We start from the raw sequence: 26,585 nt of genomic DNA on the forward strand, positions 1-26,585 counted from the left end.
CACTATCTGTATCACTCTGCTTTAAATGCAATTTTTTAATAAACAATGCATGACATTACGACTATTATTGCGTTCTTGTTATATATATATATATATATATATATATCTATGTGTTCATTAATGACGCCTTGCAACCATACACTATGGTACGACCAATACACCAGGGGATTACGTACCCCACAATGCGGTGTGAAAAGTCCGAACACTTTAACAAGTGCAGCACCCCGAACTTATAGGATTATATGCATCAGCTCCGAATCATGTCTTTGGTCAAATGTTAAGTTCCCAACGCCAGGCGTCGTCGGACTCACCGTCTAATGACTCTGCGGCGCACTCTTCCCCTGAAGACGAGGAAGAGGAAGGAGAAGATGCTCCCCCACCGACTGGGGGAGACAAGAAAAGGAAGGCCGCCCCAACTGGGGAGGCCGGAGGGTCCAAGAAGGGAAGGACTCTCCTTCCGAACAGTTCCAGCGCCGCCGACGAAGGTGAAGGCGAGTGGTTGCCCAGGGTCAAGCCCCCGGGGAGAACGTAAGTATTCGGATACCAGAGTAACTCCTAGGATTCCTTTGTCGCACTGCTTTCCCTAACGCCGAACGCAATTATGCAGGCCGCCACGAGCCAGTATCGATGCATCATCGGACGGCTCCTTGGGCTTGTCGGACATGGATAGCAATCCAGTCCCGACCGCCACCTCCCCTCATCCTGCCGACGACGCCGAGGTGTTGTCTCAAGAGGCACCGGATCAAGGGGAGACAGTCCTGGAGGCGCCTCAAGGCGACCTTCCGGACTCCGGGAGCCGTGGGGACGGGGCCCTCGAGAGCTCCGAGTTCGGCCCTCAGCCGAACACCGTGCTGGACCCTCCAACGGTTCTGGGCTCGGGCAGGCGGCCTCCTTCTAAGAGGGGCAAGACGCCTGTGCCGGTGACCTCTGTCCATCCAGAGGCACTGGACAATCTGCTGGAAGCGCTTCACAGCACTTCCATCGACGAGGAGCACCGCACTATCATGAGTGAAGTGATCCAGAAGGTTCAGTCCGCCAAGAGCGGATTGACTGAACTCTGTGCCAGCCTTGTAATAGGCTTTGAGGTAAGTGTATTAAAATGTAGTAGAAATATTACCGCATAGACAGTAGCCCCTGATGCTTTGTTCGGTGTTCACGAAGAAAAGCCGAATAGAGGATCAAATAAAATCGCCGGAGTCTAATATAAGTATGTCAATATGCGTATGCAGTCCTGGATTAGGGGGTCTCCGGACAGCCGGACTATCTCCATTGGATGGACTGTTAGACTATGAAGATACAAGATTGAAGAGTTCTTCTCATGTCCAGATGGGACTCTACTTGGCGTGGAAGGCAAGCTAGGCAATGCGGATATGGATATCTCCTCCTTTGTAACCGACCTTGTGTAACCCTAACCCTCTCCGGTGTATATATAAACCGAGGGGTTTTATTCCATAGGGCAACAACCATAACATACAATCATACCATAAGCTTGCTTCTAGGGTTTAGCCTCTCTGATCTCGTGGTAGATCTACTCCTGTACTACCCATATCATCAATATCAATCAAGCAGGACGTAGGGTTTTACCTCCATCAAGAGGGCCCGAACCTGGGTAAAACATCGTGTCCCCTGCCTCCTGTTACCATCCGGCCTAGACGCACAGTTCGGGACCCCCTACCCGAGATCCGTCAGTTTTGACACCGACATTGGTTCTTTCATTGAGAGTTCCTCTGTGTCATCGCCGTTAGGCTTGATGGCTCCTACTATCATCGATAGCGATGCGGTCCAGGGTGAGACTTTTCTCCCAGGAGAGATCTTCGTATTCGATGGCTTTGCACTGCGGGCTAATTCGCTTGGCCATCTGGAGCAGATTGAAAGCTACGCCCCTGGCCATTAGGTCAGATTTGGAAGTTCGAACTACACGGCCGACATCCGTGGAGACTTGATCTTCGACGGATTCAAGCCACAGCCGGGCGCGCCGCACTGTCGTGATGGGTATGACCTAGCTCTGCCGCCAAACAGTACCCCAGAGGCTGCGCCCGCATCAGCTCCGACCCTTAGCTCGGAGCCAACTGCGCCACTCGAGGACGGTTGGCTAGACACCGCCTCAGGGGCTGCAGTCTCGATGGCGATCGAGCCAAACACCAGCATAATCCTCTGCGCAGCCCGTGACTCCAAGGTGCCGGACTCTTTTCTGGACTCCGAACCATCCGCGCCCCTGCCAATCGAATCCGATTGGGCGCCGATCATGGAATTCACCGCCGCGGATATCTTTCAGCACTTGCCCTTCGGCGACATTCTGAATTCACTAAGGTCTCTCTCTTTGTCAGGAGAGCCATGGCCGGATTATGGCCAACAGGATTGGGATGCGGACGATGAAGAAATTCGACGCCCACCCACCACCCACTTTGTAGCCGCTGTCGATGATCTAATCGACATGCTCGACTTCGACTCCGAAGACATCGATGGTATGGACGACGATGTAGGAGACGAACATGAACGAGCACCTATAGAGCACTGGAAAGCCACCTCGTCATATGACATATACATGGTGGACACACCCAAAGAAGGCAATGTCAACGGGATAGCGGAGGATGACCCCTCCAACAAGCAACCCAAACACCGACATCAGCGGCGCCGCTCTAAGTCCCGCCAAAGCAAAAGTGGTGATACCGGCACAGGAGGTAATAACACTCCGGATAGTGCTGAAGAAAACAACAAACCCCTGCAGCAAGATTTAGAGCAGGAGGATGGAGGAGCCAGCTCACCTAAGAGAGTGGCAGACGGAGATGAGGAGGATGACAATCACATGCCCCCCTCCGAAGACGAGGCAAGCCTCGGCGACGATGAATTTGCCGTACCAGAGGATCCCGTCGAACAAGAGCGCTTCAAGCGCCGGCTTATGGCCACGGCAAATAGCCTGAAGAAAAAGCAGTAGCAGCTTCAAGCTGATCAAGATCTGCTAGCTGACAAATGGACTGAAGTCCTCGCGGCCGAGGAATATAAACACGAGCACCCCTCCAATAGTTACCCAAGGCGCAGGTTACTACCCCGACTGGAGGAAGAAGCATATGATATGGCTGATCAGCCACCTCGTGGCCGCGATATAAAGGCATTCCAGCCAAAAGCTCAGCCTCCACCCCAATGCCATTCAAATAAAAAGGCATGGGGAGATACGCCAGACCTGCGAGACATATTGGAGGACAAGGCAAAGCATTCAAGATCCATCTACGGATCACGAGGGCGCACCACTCTACGAGACGACAAATGTCACGCCGGATACAGTAAAGGCAAGTCCGGCCGGGCCGAACACAACGGGCAAGACCCATTCGAGCTGCGTCGCCATATAGCCCAATACAGAGGCGCCGCACACCCCTTATGCTTCACAGACGAAGTAATGGAACATCAATTCCCAGAAGGTTTCAGACTTGTAAACATTGAATCATACGACGGCACAACAGATCCCGCAGTATGGATTGAGGACTTCCTCCTCCACATCCACATGGCCTGCGGCGATGACTTACACGCCATCAAATACCTCCCACTAAAGTTCAAAGGACCAGCGCGGCATTGGCTTAACAGCTTTCCTGCGGACTCCATTAGCTGTTGGGAAGATCTAGAAGCCGCATTCCTCGACAACTTTCAGGGCACTTATGTGCGACCACCAGACGCCGATGATTTGAGCCACATAATTCAGCAGCCAGAAGAGTCGGCCAGGCAATTCTGGACTCTGTTCCTTGCAAAGCAAAATCAAATCGTCGACTGTCCGGATGCGGAGGCCTTAGCGGCTTTCAAGCACAACATCCGAGACGAGTGGCTAGCCCGGCACCTTGGTCAGGAAAAGCCGAAATCTATGGCAGCTCTTACGACGCTCATGACCCGCTTTTGTGCGGGAGAAGACGGCTGGCTGGCTCGCAGTAATAACATATCAAAGAACCATGGTACCTCAGATACCAAGGACGACAATAGCAGGTCACGTCGCAACAAGCATAAGCGCCGCATTAACAGCAAAAATACTAAGGATACGGCAGTCAATGCCGGATTCAAAGGCTCTAAACCCGGTCAGCGGAAAAAGCCATTCAAACAAAGTACGCCGGGTCCGTCCAGCTTGGACCGTATACTCGATCGCTCATGTCAAATACACGGCACCCCAGACAAGCCAGCCAATCACACCAACAGGGATTGTTGGGTGTTCAAGCAGGCCGGCAAGTTAATTGCCGAAAACAAGGACAAGGGGCCGCATAGCAATGACGAGGAGGAGCCCCGGCAGCCGCACACCGGAGGACAGAAGAGGTTTCCCCCGCAAGTGCGGACGGTGAATATGATATACGCAATCCACATCGCAAAGAGGGAGCGGAAGCGTGCGCTCAGGGACGTATATGCGCTGGAGCCAGTCGCCCCAAAATTCAACCCTTGGTCCTCCTGTCCGAGCACCTTCGATCGCAGGGACCATCCCACTAGTATCCGTCATGGCGGATTCGCCGCACTGGTCCTAGACCCAATCATTGACGGATTTCACCTCACTCGAGTCCTTATGGATGGCGGCAGTAGCCTGAACATGCTTTATTAGGACATAGTGCAAAAAATGGGTATAGGCCCCTCAAGGATCAAACCCACAAAAATGACCTTCAAGGGCGTCATTCCAGGTGTAGAGGCCCATTGCACAGGCTCAATTACACTGGAAGTGGTCTTTGGATCCCCGGATAACTTCTGAAGCGATGAGTTAATCTTCGATATAGACCCGTTTCGCAGTGGTTATCACGCGCTGCTCGGGCGAACCACATTCACTAGATTCAATGCGGTACCGCATTATGCATACCTCAAGCTCAAGATGCCAGGACCTCGCGGAGTTATTATAGTCAATGGAAACACAGAGCGCTCTCTCCAAACAGAGGAGCACACCGCGGCCCTCGCAGTAGAAGCGCAAAGCAGCCTCTCAAGGCAATCAACCAGTTCGGCGCTTCAAAGCCCAGACACCTTCAAGCGCGCTCGGGGCAATCGGCAAATAGACCGCCTGGCGTGATCTGAGCTCGTGTAGCAATACGGCGGCCACCCCAATCCCAGCCCAACGGTGATATTCGTGTCGCGCGTACATAATTACGCATTAAAAATACCATGGGCATGGGTGGGGAGGGGGGCACAACTGCGGCACGCCCCAAAACGCGGCCTAAACCGCACTAGGGGCTTCCCGTTTGGTTATTTTTCTTTTTCTTTAAGGACCTTAATCTCTGGAAACACTGTCCAGCAGCACTATTGCAGAACACATGATGCAGCAACCAAGGAGGCAAACAGCTACGTCATACCACGGAATTCCCAGGTTGATTACAGTAACGAGCGAAATATTCGATTTCATATCATTCCTCAGCTTGCCCTTGGAAGGGACATAGTCCTACTCTTTTCTTATCGCACTATCTGTATCACTCTGCTTTAACGCAATTTTTTAATAAACAATGCACGACATTACGACAATTATTGCATTCTTGTTATATATATATATATATATCTATGTGTTCATTAATGACGCCTTGCAACCGTACACTATGGTACGGCCAATACACCAGGGGCTTACGTACGCCACAATGCGGTGTGAAAAGTCCGAACACTTTCACAAGTGCGGCACCCCGAACTTATAGCATTATATGCATCAGCTCCGAATCATGTCTTTGGTCAAATGTTGGGTTTGCCTGGCTCCTATGTTTTGGTACCTTACGTTCCGCTCTATCGGCTAAGGTAGCGCTAGGAGAACTACTGCAATTGTGCCCCGGTTCTGCCGGGCTTAGCACCTCAGTAGAGAAAGCTAAAACTGACTGTCATGATAAGGCGAGAGACTGGTTGCTGTTCGGCGAGGTTTTTCGAGTCCCTAAAGACTTATGCCACTTAGGGCGAGGGGCCGGTCCTGTCCGGCTTACAGGCGTGTATCGCGCCCCGAATTCGGCCTTCCGAATACCAGGGGCTTCACTGAAATTTAAAATTATAGAATTCTATGGCTAAGTGATAGTGATAAAGCATTATTAGTCCGGTTACCTTGTTCGTTGTGCTGAGCACCTCCCTCGAAGGACCCAAACATGGGAACAAGAGTGCTCAGGTTTATCCCGAACACCCCAGCACTCGTGGCATGGGGGCAGAAGCCGAGGACTAGCCATCTCTCAGATTGGATAAACAGCCAAAGAAAAGGTAATATTTTAAATTCAAACAAGCGTTACATAGTGCATATGAAACAAGTTTTCATAAATACAGGATAAAACGAGCAAGTCTCATTCAAATATTACATCTTTTGAACACTCGTCCGTGATGAGACGGGCACCCGGCAGAACACCCTCGTAGTACATCTCGGGGTGGCGGTGCTCCTTTCCCTCTGGCGGCCCCTCCTTGATCAGCTTCACGGCGTCTAGCTTGACCCACTGCAATTTCACACGGGCTAAAGCCCGGCGTGCACCTTCAATCCAGACAGATCGCTTGACGACCTCCAGCCGCGGGCAGGCATCCACAAGCCGCCTCACCAGGCCGAAGAAGATGTTCGGAAGGGCGTCGCCAGGCCACAACCGGACTATAAAGCTCTTCATGGCCTGATCGGCCGCCTTATGTAGCTCGACCACCTGCTTCAGTTGGTCGCTCATTGGCACCGGATGTTCGTCCTCAGCATACTGAGACCAGAACAGCTTCTCCGTCGAGCTTCCGTCCTCGTCCTGGTAAAATTGTGCGGCATCGGACACACTGCGGGGCAAATCTGCGAATGCTCCTGAAGAGCTCCGGATCCGAGTAAGTAATCGGTAATTTACTTTTACATGCTTGCTTTGCATATAGAAAGCCTTACCCATCGCTATCTTCTTCATCGCGTCGATCTCTTGGAGGGCCTTTTGGGCTTCGGCCTTGGCACTTTTTACAGTCTCGAGGGCCGCAGCAAGCTCAGACTCCCGCGTCTTGGAGTCAAGATCCAATGCCTCGTGCTTCGCCACAAGAGCCTGGAGCTCTTGCTGCACCTCGCCCACCCGAGCCTCGTGCTTCTCTCGCTCGATGCGCTCCTTGGCCGCTGTAGCTTCGGCCTTGGTCAGCGCTTGCTTCAGGGTCGCCACCTCGGTCGTGGCCCCTGGCAAACATATAATGATCCTATCATTTTGCAATCGCGTCCTTTTTTATATATACATATCTATAGATGGGGTATTACTTACCCTTGTTCTCCTCAAGCTGCCTCTTGGCAAGGCCGAGATCTTTCTTGGACCCCTCGAGGTCCTGCTTTAGTACGGCGATCTCCGTAGTTAGTGCGGCGGACGCTAGCAGCAAAGCCTGCATACGCATATTGACATACTTATATTAGACTCCTACGATATTATTTGATCCTCTGTTCGGCTTTTATTCGTGAACACCGAACAAAGCATCAGGGGCTACTTTCTAGGTGGTAATATTTCTACTACATTTTAAAACACTTACCTCAAAGCCTGTTAGGAGGCTGGCACAGGCTTCAGTCAATCCGCTCTTAGCGGACTGAACCTTCTGGATCACCGCACTCATGATAGTGCGGTGCTCCTCGTCGATGGAAGCGCTGCGAAGCGCTTCCAGCAGATTGTCCAGTGCCTCTGGATGGACAGAGGTCACCGGCACAGGCGTCTTGCCCCTCTTAGAAGGAGGCCGCCTGCCCGAGCCCAGAACCGCTGGAGGGTCCGGCACGGTGTTCGGCTGAGGGCCGAACTTGGAGCTCTCGGGGGCCCCGTCCCCGCGGCTCCCGGAGTCCGGAAGGTCGCCTTGAGGCGCCTCCGGGACTGTCTCCCCTCGATCCAGTGCCTCTTGAGACAACACCTCGGTGTCGTCGTCAGGATGAGGGGAGGTGGCGGTCGGGACTGGATCACTATCCATGTCTGACAAGCCCAAGGAGCCGTCCGATGATGCGTCGATACTGGCTCGTGGCGGCCTGCATAATTGCGTTCGGCGTTAGGGAAAGCAGTGCGTCAAAGGAATCCTAGGAGTTACTCTGGTATCCGAATACTTACGATCTCCCCGGGGGCTTGACCCTGGGCAACCACTCGCATTCGCCTTCGTCGGTGGCGGTGGAACTGTCCGGAAGGAGACTCCTTCCCTTCTTGGACCCTCCGGCCTCCCCAGTTGGGGCGGCCTTCCTTTTCTTGTCTCCCCCAGTCGGTGGGGGAGCATCTTCTTCTTCCTCTTCCTCGTCTTCAGGGGAAGAGTGTGCCGTAGAGTCATCGGACGGTGAGTCCGACGACGCCTGGCGTTGGGAACTCTTTCGGGTTCCCTTGGCCTTCTTGGTCTTCTTCGGCACCTTATATGGGGCCGGAGTCAGCATCTTTGCCAGAAGAGCGTCTGCGGGGCCTTCGGGCAAAGGAGCCGGACAGTCGATCTGTCCGGCCATCTTCTGCCAGTCATGTCAAAGGTACGGGAGTTTAGATCCCACATAGAGTCAATCGATATAAAAAATGATTATCCTGTGAAAGGTAAAGCAGATTACCGCACTAGCTTGGCACTTCGCGCTGAATCCGCGATCCTCAGTAATAGGGGGGGACCTCAGTACTTTTGAACAGCACCCTCCAGGCGTCTTCATGAGTCGTGTCGAAGATCCTGTTCAGAGTTCGGTGTTGCGCCAGATTGAACTCCCACAAGCTGAACTCCTGTTGTTGGCATGGGAGTATCCGGCAGATGAGCATAACTTGGACTATGTTGACAAGCTTGAGCTTCTTGTCCACCATGTTTTGAATACATGTTTGGAGTCCGGTCAGCTCTTTCGAACTACCCCAGGATAGGCCCTTCTCTTTCCAGGAGGTGAGCCGCGTGGGGATGCCACATCGGAACTCGGGGGCCGCTACCCATGCAGGGTCACGCGGCTCGATGATATAGAACCACCCCAATTGCCACCCCTTTATGGTTTCCACAAAGGAGCCCTCGAGCCATGTTACATTGGGCATCTTGCCTACCATGGCGCCTCCGCACTCCGCCTGGCAGCCGTCCACGACCTTCGGCTTGACATTGAAGGTCTTCAGCCATAAGCCGAAGTGGGGCTTGATGCGGAGGAAGGCCTCGCACATGACAATAAACGCCGTAATAAAACATGAGCCCCCGGACGAAGGATTGGAGAGGGAATCCCAGTCCGCGGAGGAAATGGGTGAGGAATACTACCCTCTCATGGGGCCTGGGGATGGGGATGAGCTGCCCCTCTTCTGGGAGCCGGTGCGCGATGTCGTCGGGCAGGTATCCGGCTCTCCTCAGTTTCTTGATGTCTCCCTCCGTGAAGGAGGAGACCATCCACTTGCCTCCCGCTCCGGACATGATTGGAGAAGGTCGAGGTGGGAAGTGCGGACTTGGGCGCTAGAGCTCGAGTGTGCGAAAACGGATGGGTAAGGGAGGAAGAAGGCATGGATAGAAAGGTGAATCCTTATCCCTTTATATGGGCGGACGAAACTAAGCGTCCCCACTTGCCTGGTAAAACTCGCTTATCCCCCAAGCGCCGCGATTGATGGCGCGGTTGGGTTACCCATGCCCGTATTGATGAGAATCCCGTAATAAGGGGACACGATCTCTGCTTTGACAAGACGTGTCGAAAAACTGCCTCGCGTTATGTGCGGGGCTGGTTAAAAGAAACGGTTCGAATAATCACCGGGCCATGACGTAACGTCATGCTGCCAAAACAAGCCAGCAAATTAGATCTGCGAAAATATTATTCTCTCTACGGTGGAATGTGGACCTTATTTTGCAGGGTCGGACACTATCCTCGTATTCAAATTCTTCTGTGATGTATTCGGAGAAGGAACCCGCCTTGCAATGCCGAAGACAATACTGCGCGCCGGACTCATCGTCATTGAAGCCTGGTTCAGGGGCTACTGAGGGAGTCCTGGATTAGGGGGAGTCCGGACAGCCGGACTATCTTCATTGGCCGGACTGTTAGACTATGAAGATACAAGATTGAAGACTTCATCTCGTGTCCGGATGGGACTCTACTTGGCGTGGAAGGCAAGCTAGGCAATGCGGATATGGATATCTCCTCCTTTGTAACCGACCTTGTGTAACCCTAACCCTCTCCGGTGTCTATATAAACCGAGGGGTTTTTGTCCGTAGGGCAACAACCATAACATACAATCATACTATAGGCTAGCTTCTAGGGTTTAGCCTCTCTGATCTCGTGGTAGATCTACTCTTGTACTACCCATATCATCAATATCTATCAAGCAAGACATAGGGTTTTACCTCCATCAAGAGGGCCCGAACCTGGGTAAAACATCGTGTCCCCTGCCTCCTGTTACCATCCGGCCTAGACACACAGTTCGGGACCCCCTACCCAAGATCTGCCGGTTTTGACACCGATATACTGAGGGAGTCCTGGATTAGGGGGTCTCCGGACAGCCGGACTATCTCCATTGGCCGGACTATTAGACTATAAAGATACAAGATTGAAGAGTTCATCTCGTGTCCGGATGGGTCTCTACTTGGCGTGGAAGGCAAGCTAGGCAATGCGGATATGGATATCTCCTCATTTGCAACCGACCTTGTGTAACCCTAACCCTCTACGGTGTCTATATAAACCGAGGGGTTTTAGTCCGTAGGGCAACAACCATAACATACAATCATACCATAGGCTAGCTTCTAGGGTTTAGCCTCTCTGATCTCGTGGTAGATCTACTCCTGTACAACCCATATCATCAATATCAATCAAGCAGGACGTAGGGTTTTACCTCCATCAAGAGGGCCCGAACCTGGGTAAAACATCGTGTCCCTGCCTCATGTTACCATCCGGCCTAGACGCACAGTTCGGGACCCCCTACCCGAGATCCGCCTGTTTTGACACCGACATTGGTGCTTTCATTGAGAGTTCCTCTGTGTCGTCGCCGTTAGGCTTGATGGCTCCTACTATCATCGAGAGCGATGCGGTCCAGGGTGAGACTTTTCTCCCGGGACAGATCTTCGTATTCGGCGGCTTTGCACTGCGGGCTAATTCGCTTGGCCATCTGGAGCAGATTGAAAGCTACGCCCCTGGCCATCAGGTCAGATTTGGAAGTTTGAACTACACGGCCGACATCTGCGGAGACTTGATCTTCGATGGATTCAAGCCACAGCCGGGCACGCCGCACTGTCGCGATGGGTATGACCTAGCTCTGCCGCCGAACAGTACCCCAGAGGCTGCGCCCGCATCAGCTCCGACCCTGAGCTCGGAGCCAACTGCGCCAATCGAGGACTGGTGGCTAGACACCGCCTTAGGGGCTGCAGTCTCGACGGCGATCGAGCCAAACACCAGCATAATCCTCTGCGCAGCCCATGACTCCAAGGTGCCGGACTCTTTTCCGGACTCCGAACCATCCGCGCCCCTGCCAATCGAATCCGATTGGGCGCCGATCATGGAATTCACCGCCACGGATATCTTTCAGCACTCGCCCTTCGGTGACATTTTTAATTCACTAAGGTCCTAGACCCAATCATTGACGGATATCTTGGCGGACTGAACCTTCTGGATCACCGCACTCATGATAGTGCGGTGCTCCTTGTCGATGGAAGCGCTGCAAAGCGCTTCCAACAGATTGTACGGTGCCTCTGGATGCACAGAGGTCACCGGCACAGGCGTCTTGCCCCTCTTAGAAGGAGGCCGCCTGCCCGAGCCCGGAACCACTGGAGGGTCCGGCACGGTGTTCGGCTGAGGGCCGAACTCGGAGCTCTCGGGGGCCCCGTCCCCGCGGCTCCCGGAGTCCAAAAGGTCGCCTCGAGGCGCCTCCAGGACTATCTCCCTCGATCCGGTGCCTCTTGAGACAACACCTCGGCGTCGTCGGCAGGATGAGGGGAGGTGGCGGTTGGGACTGGATCGCTATCCATGTCCGACAAGTCCAAGGAGCCGTCCGATGATGCATCGATACTGGCTCGTGGCGGCCTGCATAATTGCGTTCGGCGTTAGGGAAAGCAGTGCGACAAAGGAATCCTAGGAGTTACTCTGGTATCCGAATACTTATGATATCCCCGGGGGCTTGACCTGGGCAACCACTCGCCTTCGCCTTCGTCGGCGGCGGTGGAACTATCCGGAAGGAGAGTCCTTCCCTTCTTGGACCCTCCGACCTCCCCAGTTGGGGCGGCCTTCCTTTTCTTGTCTCCCCCAGTCGGTGGGGGAGCATCTTCTTCTTCCTCTTCTTGGACATCTTTTATGACTGTGAGCACTCATTAAAATAGGGCATGCTAAAGAGTTGACATTGGACAAGGAAGACAACGTAATGGGTTATGTTTTCTTACATCTGAGATAAATTATATTGTCATGGATCATCCAACATGGTTGAGCTTGCCTTTCCCCCTCATGCTAGCCAAATTCTTTGCACCAAGTAGAGATACTACTTGTGCTTCCAAACAACCTTAAACCAGTTTTGCCATGAGAGTCCACCATACCTACCTATGGATTGAGTAAGATCCTCCAAGTAAGTTGTCATCGGTGCAAGCAATAAAAATTGCTCTCTAAATATGTATGACTTATTAGTGTGGGAGAAAATAAGCTTTATACGATCATGTGATATGGAAGACATAAAAGCGATAGACTGCATAATAAAGGTCCATATCACAAGTGGCAATATAAAGTGACGTTCTTTTGCATTAAGATTTTGTGCATCCAACCATAAAAGCGCATGACAACCTCTGCTTCACCAGCACCATCTCCTCTCAAAACCCTAGTTCATCTCTTGTATCCAATTCTTGTCTCCAAGTCCGGGATTGGTACCTGTGGGTTGCTAGTAGTGTTGATTACTCCTTGTAGTTTATGCTAGTTGGTTTACTTGGTGGAAGATCATATGTTCAGATCCTTTATGCATATTAATACCCCTATGATTATGAACATGAATATGCTTTGTGAGTAGTTATGTTTGTTCCTGAGGACATGGGAGAAGTCTTGCTATTAGTAGTCATGTGAATTTGGTATTCGTTCGATATTTTCATGAGATGTATGTTATCTCTCCTCTGGTGGTGTTATGTGAACGTCGACTACATAACACTTCACCATTATTTGGGTCTAGAAGAAGGCATTGGGAAGTAATAAGTAGATGATGGGTTGCTAGAGTGACAGAAGCTTAAACCCTAGTTTATGCGTTGCTTCGTAAGGGGCTAATTTGGATCCATATGTTTCATGCTATGGTTAGGTTTACCTTAATACTTTTGTTGTAGTTGCGGATGCTTGCAATAGAGGTTAATCATAAGTGGGATGCTTGTCCAAGTAAGGACAGTACCCAAGCACCGGTCCACCCATATACCAAATTATCAAAGTACCGAGCGCGAATCATATGAACGTGATGAAAACTAGCTTGATGATATTCCCATGTGTCATCGGGAGTGCTTTTCTCTATATAAGAGTTTGTCCAGGCTTGTCCTTTGCTACAAAAAGGATTGGGCCACCTTGCTGCACTTTATTTACTTTTGTTACTTGTTACTCGTTACACATTATCCTATCACAAAACTATCTGTTACCTATTATTTCAGTGCTTGCAGAGAATACCTTGCTGAAAACCGCTTATCATTTCCTTCTGCTCCTCGTTGGGTTCGACACACTTACTTATCGAAAGTACTATGATAGATCCCCTATACTTGTGGGTCATCATAGGTTTATAAATATTTAGAAATGAAAATATGTTACAAAATTATTTGTAGAGGTTTATGAACGCAAGGACACACTTCAGAGTATTGTGTTAAAAATGAATGTCAAACAAAATGTTAAAACAATTTCAAGTAGCTCCGAGCCTCTCTCCTACAAATTACATAAAACATGCCCTCGATTAAACATGGCAAGTAAATTATGTAACTATTTATTTCTGGTATTTTTTTATCAAAGTGATAATGGAAAAATATCCATACTATTTATTACATTGCGGCCTATTTATATTAGTGCCATGAAAGCAATATATCAATGACATGAAATCAAGGATAGCGTCTCATGTTCTTCTTGCTAACAGTGAACAAACTTTAACATTAATCTTTCAAAATTAAACAACACAATGAAACTAAACAACATGACAATGCATACATAAGAAACATAGTTCCATGAGTAGAAAAATGTTTTCTCATCCCTCAAGCAAGTTGTATTGTGCTAGACCATGGTGTTCTTCTTCTTGTTGAATACTTCCTTAATTATAGACCCGAGATCCTCAACCTTCATTGGTTTGGGCACAAAAACATCAGCATCGGCACTTATGAACACCTACATGGCATCGTCATCAGCCGACATCCCAAGAATCTTCACATCACTTTCGCCCATAGCACGAATCTTTACAATTGCCTGTGAAGCAACACAACAAGAGAATTTTTAGTTTATTTGCAAACTTAAAACAAGGACTTATGCTTAGATCAATACTTTGCTAAAAAATTTATAGACATTGAAAATCCAAAGGGGAAGCTAAGCACCTCAGGACCAGTCATGATGGGCATGTCCTTATCGCACAAAATAATGTCAAACTTCTTCCCCTCAAGGAATAGGTCAACTACTTCTTTTCCATTCATGGCGAGAGTAATCTCACATTGAAATTTGTGCAACATTGTCGAGAGGACCATCCTTTGAACAGTGTCATCCTCAACAACTAGCGCCTTCACAGAGGAGGATCCTTGGGCCTTGATGCCATGATCAACTAAACAAATTAGAAAATAGAATAAAGAAATTAGTTATTCCCTTGCACACTCATGCCAAATAGAAGCAAGGAGATTGATATTCTTGAAAAGAGTCAACAAACAATGTAATATTAATTAGTGACATCATAGTTTCACTAATATAGAATTCCCAAAATATGATGAAAAAGTAATAGAAGAAATCTGTACCTTCTGTCATACAGATTGATCGATTGTTATATGTATGATCAATTTTGCATGTTCTTTCCATTTACTGAATCATGTAGATCCAAAAAATAGATGCAGCCAAATAAAATAAACAAAGAAACGCAATCATAAAAAATGGCAACATGTATATATAGAGGCAAAAACAAGGCAATCCACACTTGATCCAACGCCTTGGTCCGTTAAGGAGGTGATAGCGCAGCGAACGAGGCAATCAGACTATATTGCTTTAACACATTCACTTAGCCATAGGAGTTTAACAGTGCGGCTACTATATAGCCCCTGGTACTTCTGCGCTCGTCCGAATACGGGGCGCGTACGTACATGACCGGGAAACGACCCTTCGTTAATGCGGAGGAATCTCGAAGATTCCGATGAGTCATCGAGTGGTTGACCAGTCTCTCGCTCTATCATGACAGTCATTTTTCGGCTTTCTCTACTAAGGTGCTCATCTGGATGAACCAGGGCACAATGGCAGTAGTTCTCCCAGTGCTACCTTAGCCGATATAACGGAACGTAAGGTACCAAAACATGGGAGCCGGGCAAAACCAACATTTGACCAAAGACATGAATCAGAGCTGATGCATGTAGGGCCAAACTCGCGACGCCGAACACTCCCTAAGGTGTTCAGTCTTTATAACATATACCGGGCTAAACAATGCCCTTAATAAGAAACCCCATGTGTCCGGGTACGTGCAAAATCCTGGCGTGGCCACATGCCAATAACGCCAGCATCCTTCTAGGTTGTGTGGAGTATCCGGAGGATATGAGCAACAAGAGACAGTAAAAAAGGTTTACGCAGGGTCTTAATCTAAAAAGAAACCTTTGGGCGGGTCCCTGCTGCACGTCTGCGCATGTGTCTCCATTGTGCCATGTCCTGGACGGGTGTAGCACGATTGTCATCTGCAAAAGGAAAGAACTTAGGTGAAAGTTGTCGTGCCAAAAAGAAGAGTTGGTTATTATCAATGAACTATCAAAATTCAAGAGAAGCCAAGTCGAGCCGGGCTGGCCCTGATTAAACGCGGGAAGCCCCTGGTATCGTTTATGAGGGTTTGATCATCAAACCAATCTCATGTATATATGATGGAACGCTGGATTCGTTTGACCATGTCCGTGGTCTTGACGACCTGCCATTTTTCTGGTTGGTGAGGCCGTCTAGTTTGCGGCTGCTAGAGCCGCCGCATCCTCTTCCGTACGTGGGAAACGTTCGGTATTTCCGCTAACTGAGATGATGCCACGTGGACTGGGCATCTTAAGCTTGAGAAAAGCATAATGCGGTATTGCATTGAAACGAGCGAAAGCCGTTCTTCCGAGTAGTGCTTGATAGCCACTTCGGAATGGGGCGATGTGAAAAGTTAACCTTTCACTTCGGAAGTTATCGGGAGAACTGAATACCACCTCTAGTAGTAGAGAATCCGTACAGCGGGCCTCTTGGCCTGGTATTACTCCCTTGAAGGTAGTATTACTGTGGCTTACTTGTGTCGGGTCTATCCCCATTTTGCGGACTGTGTCCTGATATATCAGATTTAGATCACTGCCGCCGTCCATGAGGACTCGTGTGAAATGGTACCCATTTATTATTGGGTCTAACACCAAGGCCGTCAGTCCTTCGTGCCCGATATTTGTCTTGTGATCCCTACGATCAAAACTGATCGGGTAGGCCAACCAGGGGTAGAACCTAGGGGTGACGGGCTCTATGGCACATGAGCCTCGGAGTGCATGCTTGCTTCTCCTCTTTGTCACATGGATCACGTTTACTATTTTAACCTCTGGTGGGAACTTTTTTGTCCTCTGGCGCTTTGCTGGCGAGGCTCATCCTCGTCTTCGCTTGGTGTCTCTTCCCCTTTGTGTTCGGCGTTTAGCTTACCGGCCTGCTTGAAGACCCCACATTCTCTGTGGGTATGATTTGCAGGTTTATCTGGGGTCCCGTGAATCTGACAGAGTTTGTCAAGAATTTTTTTTAGGCCAGATTGTCCTTCTCTGCTACCTTTGAAAGGCTTTTTCTGCTGACCTGGTCGGGAGCCCCTAAATCCGGCATTTACCGCCGTGTTATCTGGGCTACCTTCTTTATTTCGACGCTTGTTTTTGTTGCGTCATGGTTTACCATTGCCATCCCTGACTTCGGATGTGCTTGGGTCGCTGGTGCTGCTACGGGCCAACCAGCTGTCCTCGCCCGCACAAAAGCGGGTCATGAGGCTTGTTAGGGCTGCCATTGTTCTCGGTTTTTCTTGACCGAGGTGTCTGGCAAGCCATTCGTCTCGGACGCTATGTTTAAAAGCTGCTAAGGCTTCGGCGTCCGGACAGTCGACGATTTGGTTCTTCTTGGTGAGGAACCTGTTCCAAAGCTTTCGGGCGGACTCTCCGGACTGTTGGATTATATGACTTAAATCATCTGCATCCGGAGGTCGGACATAAGTCCCTTGAAAATTGGCCCGAAAAGCGTCCTCGAGCTCCTCCCAACATCCAATTGAGTTTTCGGGGAGGCTTTTCAGCCAGTGCCGAGCTGGCCCTTTAAGCTTGAGGGGCAAGTATTTAATGGCATGGAGATCGTCTCCACGAGCCATATGAATATGGAGGATGAAGTCCTCTATCCAGACTCCAGGGTCTGTGGTTCCGTCGTACGCCTCTATGTTCACCGGTTTGAATCCCTTTGGGAATTCGTGATCCAGCACCTCATTAGTGAAACATAAGGGGTGTGCAGAACCCCTCTATTGGGATGCGCCATGGTGTCCGGACGGTTGTAGTATTCGTTGTTGGTTTTGTATCGTAGCGCGCTTCCTAGATCCATAGATAGATCTGGTCGCGCCGGATTTTTGACGCAAGTTCTCACGTAGATCGTGTGTTGACTTATGCGCGACTTTGTTAGCCTCTCTATCGCGCTCACAAGGTGGTGGATCCGGCCAGTTGGCCATATCACTCTTCGGCTGTATGGGCTCTAAGGCCTCATCATCGAATTCCGGTAATAGCTTGCACTTTGGATAGCTATTTTTATGGTAACTTCCACCATACTTTGTTACTTTGTTCCACTTGCTGTTAAGCGTATCTTGTGCGACCTTGAGCCTTTGTTTCTATTTCTTCAGGCTCCTCGATGTGGCAATAAGCCTTTTGCGGAGGTTTTCTTGCTCCAAGTGCGTTTCCGGGATGATGTGTGCATCTTCGTCCGGATTGTTTTCTTCCTCAGACAGGGTTTGATGAGGCTTATCCTTGGCATCGTCGTGGTCGGATGTCGGATCCGTACTATGTTTGCAGTTTGCATCTTGATCGTGCTCTGCCACCGCGGTGGTGCAGTCGTCGTTTCTTCTAGAGTCGACTGGACTGTTATTTCCTCTTGCGCTGTTATCGCTGTTTTTGCTATGGCGGGACTTAGAGCGGCGCCGCTGACGTCGGCATCTGGGTTGCTTGGAGGGGGCATCCTCCACTATCTCTTTGCCATTGCCCTCTCTGGGTGTATCCACCATGTATACGTCATGTGATGAAGTGGCGGTCCAGCGCCCTGTGGGCGGTGGTTCCTGTTCGTCTCCTGCATCGTCGTCCATACCATCGATGTCTTCGGAGTCGAAGTCGAGCATGTCGGTTAAGTCGTCGACAGTGGCTACTAAGTGGGTGGTGGGTGGGCAGCGAATTTCTTCGTCGTCCGCATCCCATTCTAGCCGGACATAGTTCGGCCAAGGTTCTCCTGATAGGGAGAAAGACCTTAATGAATTTAGCACATCTCTGAAAGGTGAGTGCTGAAAGATATCCGCGGAGGTGAACTCCATGATTGGCGCCCCGTCAGATTCGACAGGCACGGATGTAGGCGGCTCGGAGTCCGTGGCCGGGGATAAATCCAATGGTTCGGTGACGCGACTCTCGAAAGGGGTGAAGTCAGTATCTAGCTCTATCGCCACTGAGAGTGCGGCCTCCATGGCGGGGTCTATCCTTTCGCTCTTGGATGGCGTGATTTGCTCCGGATTAACGACTGGAGTAGCTGCGGATGCGATCTCCTGAACACTGTCCGACGACAGAGTTACGTCTTGCTCGTCGCGACTGTGCGGCGTGTCTGGCATGGGCTCGAATCCGTCGAAGATCAAGTCTCCGTGGATGTTGGCTGTGTAGTTCAAGATTCCAAATCTGACCTGATGGCCAGGGGCGTAGCTTTCGATCTGCTCCAGATGGCCAAGCGAATTGGCCCGCAGTGCGAAGCCGCTGAATACGAAGATCTGTCCGGGGAGGAAAGCCTCACCCTGGACCGCATCGCTAGCGATGATCGAAGGAGCCATCAAGCCTTATGGTGACGACACAGTGGAGCTCTCAATGAAAGCACCAATGTCGGTGTCAAAACCGGCAGATCTCGGGTAGTGGGTCCCGAACTGTGCGTCTAAGGCGGATGGTAACAAGAGGCAGGGGACACGATGTTTACCCAGGTTTGGGCCCTCTTGATGGAGGTAATACCCTACGTCCTACTTGATTATTCTTGATAATATGAGTATTACAAGAGTTGATCTACCACGAGATCAAAGAGGCTAAACCCTAGAAGCTAGCCTATGGTATGATTGTATGTTGTTCTATGGACTAAAACCCTCCGGTTTATATAGACACCGGAGGGGGCTAGGGTTACACAAGGTCGGTTACAAAGGAGGAGATATACATATCCGTATTGCCTAGCTTGCCTTCCACGCCAAGTAGAGTCCCATCCAGACATGGGACGAAGTCTTCAATCTCGTATGTTCATAGTCCAACAGTCTGGCCAAAGGATATAGTCCGGATGTCCAGAGACCCCCTAATCCAGGACTCCCTCAAAAGGGAAAAGAAAATAAGAAAATAAAAGAAAAATAAATAGCTATAGCAGTAGCGCGTTTTGTAAAAAGCGCTATAGCTAATTTAGTTATAGTGCGTTTTTACTTCCAGCGCTACCGCTATATAACTAATAGGGGAACTAATTTTGTTTGGTCAAAGTGGACAATTTGTATTGTCTTCTTGTGGTGCACCGAACATTAACGGAAATATGAATTCAAGTTAAGCCTTTTTCACACTCGCAGTATTATTTTTAGCTCATTAGTCTAGTAGAGCTCAAGCATGGAACTCGCCCCCCCCCCTATGCCAAATTTATGGCTCCATCCCTGCCTTGGGGGGGGGGGTTCTAGCCCCCCTCGTCCCCCCTGAATCCGTCTCTATGTGGGTTAATTAGCAAGGAAGTAATCATGCTTGCCTCCATGCATACGCGCGCAAGTACAGTACCATGGATGGCATGAACACACCCATAACACCAGCAACCTACACACACCCGCGGTGCTCTCGCTGTTGAGGCAGCCGAAGGTCGTAGATTCACAGGTGTTGGGTGGGTGGGGGTGAGATGACAGGTGACGGACCCGCGGTCCCGGAAGTGCACAAGCGTTGGAAGACAACGTACAGGAGATCTTGTTGTGCGTGCATGACGTCGCTGATCTTTTCCAGTGTGCCGGTGTGGACAAGCGCTGCCACGCCCTCGTCACCAAGCTGTCCTTCCAGTGGCTCACTGATCCTCCCTAGTCGGCTTCCTCAGCCGCAAGCGGCTCCACTGCAGGCCTCAAGCTTGGTTACGATGCCGCGGTCGGCTCCTTTGTCCTGGACGTCACTGGCCTTGCAATATAAAGGGGAATCGATGGAGAAGAAGAGGGGTCATGCTGGGGGATTAGTGTGTTCCGTGTTTGAGAAACTTGAGATTAGATACAGTGGGAAGGAAATATAAGAGGAAGGGAGGCGAGAGGTGATATGACCGTTAGAGAGTAGAGCTCTCGCGACGCGCTCCCCACCCCGTCAACCGCTAATGGAGGGGTAATTCCGACAGCCGATACGTCTCTAACGTATCTATAATTCTTGATTCTTCGATGCTATTATAGTATCAATTTTGGATGTTTTATATGTCATTATGTGCAATTATATTATTTTTTGGGACTAACCATTTAACTTAGTGCCCAGTGTCAAACTCTATTTTTTGCATGTTTTTGGCTTTTCGAGAAATCAATATCAAACAAAGTCCAAACAAAGAAAAAACTTTGGATTAATTTTTTCTGGACCAGAAGAGACCTTAGAAGGTTTGGGAGAAGGCCAGCAGAGCAACGAGGGAGCGACAAGCCCAAGGGGCCTGCCGCCCCAGGCTTGTGGGCCCCTTGTGGCACCTCCAACCCTAATTCCACATCTATAAATGCTCAAATATTCCCCTGACATCAGAGAGACACCCGAAATATTTTTTCCGTCGCCGCAAGTTCCTGAACCAAGAGATCCCATCTGGAGGCCCTCTCCAGTACTCTGCCGAAGAGGGGAATCGATCACGGAGGGGCTCTACATCAACCTTGATGCCCTTCCGATGATGCGTTAGTAGTTTACCACAGACCTACGGGTCCATAGTTAGTAGCTAGATGTCTTATTCTCTCTCTTCGTTTTTCAATACAATGTTCTCCTTGATGTTCTCGGAGATCTATTCGATGTAATGAATTTTTAAGTTGTGTTTGTTGGGATCCGGTGAATTTATGATTAGATCTATCCATGAATATTATTTGAGTTTTCTCTGAACTCTTTTGTGCATGATTACTATAGCTTTGTATTTCTCTCTGATCTATTGCTTGGTTTGGCCAACTAGATTGATTTTTCTTGCAATAGGAGAGTTGCTTTGTAATGAGTTCGATCTTGCGGTGCTCAATCCCAGTGACAGGAGGGGACATGACACGTATGTATCGTTGATATTAAGGGTAAAAAGATGGGGTTTATTCATATGCGAGTTTATCTTGTGTACATCATGTCATCTTGCTTAAGGCGTTACTCCATTTTGTATGAACTTAATACACTACATGCATACTGGATAACGATCGATGTGTGGAGTAATAGTAGTAGATGCAGAATCGTTTTGGTCTACTTGCCTCGGACGTGATGCCTATATAGGAACATTGTCTTGGATATCATCATAATTATTTACTTTTCTATCAATTGCCCAACAGTAATTTGTTTACCCGCCATGTGCTATTTTCAAGAGAGAAGCCTCTAGTGAAAACTATGCCCCCGGGGTCTATCTTTTATCATATATTAAACCAAAAATACCTTGCTGCTTTTTTATTTTATTTCTTTTCTTTTGTATTTTTATTTGATCGATCTATCTATCACCATACAATTTAATTTTTCTCGTAACCGTTGAGGAATTGACAACCCCTTGTTTGCGCGGGGTTGCAAGGATTTGTTGTTTGTGTGCAGGTGCTTCCAATGAGGTGTTTCTTGGTTCTCCTACTAGATTGATAACCTTGGTTCTTAACTGAGTGAAATACATATCTCTACTGTACTACATCATCCTTTCCTCTTCGCGGAAATCCCAATGCAGTTCACAAGTAGTAGTGACTGGCTCGCCTGAGGGGAGGTCGGAGGGGTCGGGACCTGCCGGAACTGGCAGGGTCGACGCAGGGGGCGGTGGCGATGGTGGACACATTTTTGTAGTCAGAGAGGAGTTCGAGGATGAGGATGAGGACACCGAACCAGCCCCGTACATGGTCAGGGCTCCGTCTGGCGGCGGTGTGCGGGGACGCGGGCGCCTGCCTTTCGGGGCCATTATGGTACGGGAGGCTGATGTTGAGGGTGCAGCGGATGGCGCTGGGCTGGCGGGCAGCGCGGCTAGGGGTGGCTGGGGCGGGGATGCTCATGCTCATGCTCATGTTCACGGGCAGACCAACAAAAAAAGAAGCTTTCTGTGGCCAGCAGATGAGGCGGGTCAGGATCGAGGCTTGGTTTAGGTGCACCGACGAAAATCCTGCACCTCCAGCTAGTTGCGGGCTAGGGTGGAGCGAGGTGGTTCGGCCGGGCGGTCAAGGTCTCTGGCGTCGGACTCGCGGCATTGGGGCAACCCTAGCTCGTTGGGGTTGATTGGTGTGTGCTACTTCTTGAGCTTGCGTTGTTATTTCCCTTGAAGAGGAAAGGGTGATGCAGCAAAGTAGAAATAACTATTTCCCTTAGTTAAGAACCAAGGTATCAATCCGGTAGGAGGAACAAGCAAGTCTCCAATAGATGCACCTACACAAACTAATAAACACTTGCACACAACGCGAAAAAGGGGTTGTCAATCCCTTCATGGTCACTTGCAAGAGTGAGATCTAATAGAGATAGACATAAAAGAGAAATAAAAGGAAAAATAAAGTAAAGGTAAATAAATTGCAACAAGGTATTTTCAGTTTTTGCTTTTATAGATCTTAAAATAATATGATGAAAAATAGACACGGGGGCCATAGGTTTCACTAGAGGCTTCTCTCTTGAAAGAAAACATATGGTAGGTGAACAAATTATTGTTGAGTAATTGATAGAAAAGCACATAGTTATGACGATATCCAAGGCAATGATCATGATGATATGTGTTTTGTCACAATTATCATCATGGAAGTGTCACTTCCATTACAGAAGAAGTTTTCATTCGGGGCATAATGTCACAGATGTGTCCTTTTTTGTAGTTACTGCTCCGACCTCCATACACTGTTGACACTTGGAGCCTTGTAAGTCGACGTTGTAAAGTTGTGTAGATCAACAAAGCACTCTTTTGTAGAACATTTTCTGTCCTGCTATTCTTGGGTTGTAAAAGTATATGACAGGTTGATTTCTTGTGTTGGTGTGTGCGGTGGTCTGTCTGGATACAGTGGTAATTCAGTACCCAAACAGGGTGCTATAGATACATTGGAGACATATAAACTGACACCGTATAAATAGGCCACATTGTAATAAGTAGCATGCATATTTACCATTGACACATATAAACAAATATAAAAAGTAAATAGTTAAATATATTTATTCAATGAGTTTAGTATTGTTTTGCATAATTTGTAGGAGAAAGGCGAGGAGCTCTTCAGATTTTCTAATATTTTGTGATATATTGTTTTTTAACATGATACTATAAAGCATTTCCTTGCATTTATAAACCTTGAAAATAATGGATGCAATATATTTCAATATATGAACATTTATAACTCTTCTTATCCCTCCCACCCACCACATATCGTCACTCTCCCCCGATCCTCTATGCCGCCAATGTTCTTCTTCCCACCGACGTCCCTCCATCAGCTCTATCATGCTACCCAACACACCCATCTATCAATATAGAAGCGGGGAATATTGCATATCTGGAAAGATAGATCATTATTTAATAAAATCTCCCAATATTGGTTTGCCATATTTATTTGAGTGGAGAGTGGTGCGGATTTTTGCAGCGTGAAGGCGATGGAGATTGGTTGGCCATGGGTTGTGTTTCCCCTTCGGTCCTCTATATATAACACAACATAATCAGGGTACAAGGCACACCAGCACCAAGCGGTCAAGCAACAAGAGCAGAAATATCTCCATTCTCCTCGTCCTCGACCTCCTCGTCCTCCATCTTCTCCAATGTAAGTTCTAGCCTTAGCCTTCATATCCCTATTCCATTCTTTGTTTCTCGATATTTTTTCATCATCCACCCTTTGTAGTTTTTGTATCCATGTATTATATACATGAGTTTACAAGAGGTGAGGTTATATATGTGTAGGGTCGAAGTAGTTCATTTTGATCTATATAGTACACTTGTTTTGACAACCATGTTTTTGCCTCTATATATACGTGTTGCCATTTTTTATGATTTTGTTTCTATGTTGATGTTATTTTGCTTCATCTATTTTTTGGAGCTACATGATTCAGTAAATGGAAAGAACATGCAAAATTAATCATGCATATAACAATCGATCAATCTGTATGACAGAAGGTACCAGATTTCTCCTATTGCTTTTTCATCATATTTTGCGAATTCTATATTGGTGAAACTATGATGTTACTAATTAATACTACATTTTTCTATTGACTCTTTTCAAGAATAACAATCACCTTGCTTATATTTGGCATGAGTGTGCAAGGGAATAACTAATTTCTTCATTCTATTTTCTAATTCGTTTAGTTGATCATGGCATTCAAGGCCCAAGGATCCTCCTCTGTGAAGGCGCTAGTTGTTGAGGATGACACCGTTCAAAGGATGGTCCTCTCGACAATGTTACTCCAATTTGAATGTGAGATTACTCTCGCCAAGAATGGAAAAGAAGCAGTTGACCTATTCCTTGAGGGGAAGAAGTTTGACATTATTTTGTGCGATAAGGACATGCCCATCATGACTGGTCCTGAGGTGCTTAGCTTCCCCTTTGGATTTTCAATGTCTACATTTTTTAGCAAAGTATTGATCTAAGCATAAGTCCTTGTTTTAAGTTTGCAAATAAACTAAAAATTCTTTTGTTGTGTTGCTTCACAGGCAATTGTAAAGATTCGTGCTATGGGTGAAAGTGATGTGAAGATTCTTGGGATGTCGGCTGATGACGATGCCATGGAGGTGTTCATAAGTGCTGGTGCTGATGTTTTTGTGCCCAAACCAATGAAGGTTGAGTATCTCGGGTCTATAATTAAGGAAATAATCAACAACAAGAAGAACACCATGGACTAGCACAATCCAACTTGCTTGAGGGTTGAGAAAACATTTTTCTGCTCATGGAACTTTGTTTATTATGTATGCATTGTCATGATGTTTTGTTTCATTGTGTTGTTTAATTTTGAAAGAATAATCTTAAAGTTTGTTCACTATTAGCAAGAAGAACATGAGACGCTATCCTTGATTTTATGGCATTGATATACTGCTTGGTCAGCACTAATATAAATAGGCCGCAATGTAATAAATACACTGGTGCGCGTCGGTGCTATACAAATGGTTTTAACGCCTTTCCGCGACGTCATTTGGAACCATCGCCTAGTGAGTGTGGGCGATAGGGGGGTCCTTCCCGCATGACCCATAAACCGTCGGGGATATGCCCTCCTGGCACACACGCTTGGCAAAATGAGGTCGTGTGCGACCAGCGAGCGCTCAAATACGGAAATGTGTACTGTCGGATTTCGGGTTCCAGCAAAACCCTTGAGGTTCGAACACTAGGGTGTGCACAAAGATCTCTCCCCCTCTCTAGCTCGCTCACTCTACGATCTCATGACCTAGCTCGATGAACCCAAAGAACACGAGACACAAGATTTATACTGGTTCGGGCCACCGTTGTGGTGTAATACCCTACTCCAGTGTGGTGTGGCGGATTGCCTCTTGGGCTGAGGATGAACAGTTACAAAGGAAGAACATCCTTGCGAGGTGAGGTGTTCTTGTGCTTGGTGTGCTTGTGTGGTTGAGGATCGGAATCGGATGCCTCCCTATGGTGGTGGCTAGCCTTATTTATAGAGGCCCTGGTCGTCTTCCCAAATATTGAGCGGGAAGGGATCCCACAATGGCTAAATTCGAAGGGAGACAACTAGTACAAGGTATCCTGACAAAAGTAGTCTTCGCCTGCCAAAGGCTCTGGTGGTGACGCCGTCTTGGGCTCCACGGTTACCTCTGTCCTGCCGTCCTACTGGCCTTGGTCTTGTTGCACCGATATGGAAACCTTTGCCTGATGCCTCGGGACTCCTCGTCTGTGATTGCTCCTTTAGCACCAAAGAGGAAACGAGGACACTGCGCGCGCTGGCGCCCGCCTGGTTCCAGTCGTCATGGCTTGCATCACTGGAACCTCGTGAGGTGCCCCTCGCCTTTATCTCTCCGCCCCTCGCGAGCCAGCCTGGTGAGGCCTCCCCTGAGGAGGTCTTGCGTCATCCGCCTCGCGAGGCTTGGCCCCTCGCGAGAGTCTTGAATGTTTGCTGGTGAAGATGGGCCGTACAGGGCCACCGGTGGAGCCACGCTGTGGGCCGCAGGCAGGCAAGTCTGGGGACCCCCGTTTCCAGAACACCGACAGTAGCCCCCGGGCCCAAGGCGCGCTCAGGCTTGGTTTCGAGGCGAAGCCAGAGGG

General features: G+C 48.8%; 1 protein-coding gene and 1 pseudogene across 1 annotated transcript; one reads left to right on the forward strand and one right to left on the reverse strand.

Annotated features, from left to right (window-relative positions):
* Positions 1–14,038: 14,038 nt before the first annotated feature.
* Positions 14,039–22,430, reverse strand: LOC147973367 (two-component response regulator ORR42-like; annotated as a pseudogene).
* A 1,607-nt stretch (positions 22,431–24,037) lies between these two features.
* On the forward strand, positions 24,038–25,375 carry LOC125507497 (two-component response regulator ORR42-like). Its single transcript, XM_048672062.2, has 3 exons — positions 24,038–24,140; positions 24,680–24,901; positions 25,025–25,375. Exons 2-3 carry the CDS (start codon positions 24,686–24,688, stop codon positions 25,211–25,213), a joined length of 405 nt encoding a protein of 134 aa, XP_048528019.2. The 5' UTR covers positions 24,038–24,140; positions 24,680–24,685; the 3' UTR covers positions 25,214–25,375.
* The last annotated feature ends 1,210 nt before the right edge of the window (positions 25,376–26,585 follow it).

Source organism: Triticum urartu, chromosome 5A, assembly GCF_056163025.1.
Source record: "Triticum urartu cultivar PI428250 chromosome 5A, HENAU_Tu73, whole genome shotgun sequence".
Lineage (NCBI taxonomy): Eukaryota > Viridiplantae > Streptophyta > Magnoliopsida > Poales > Poaceae > Triticum > Triticum urartu.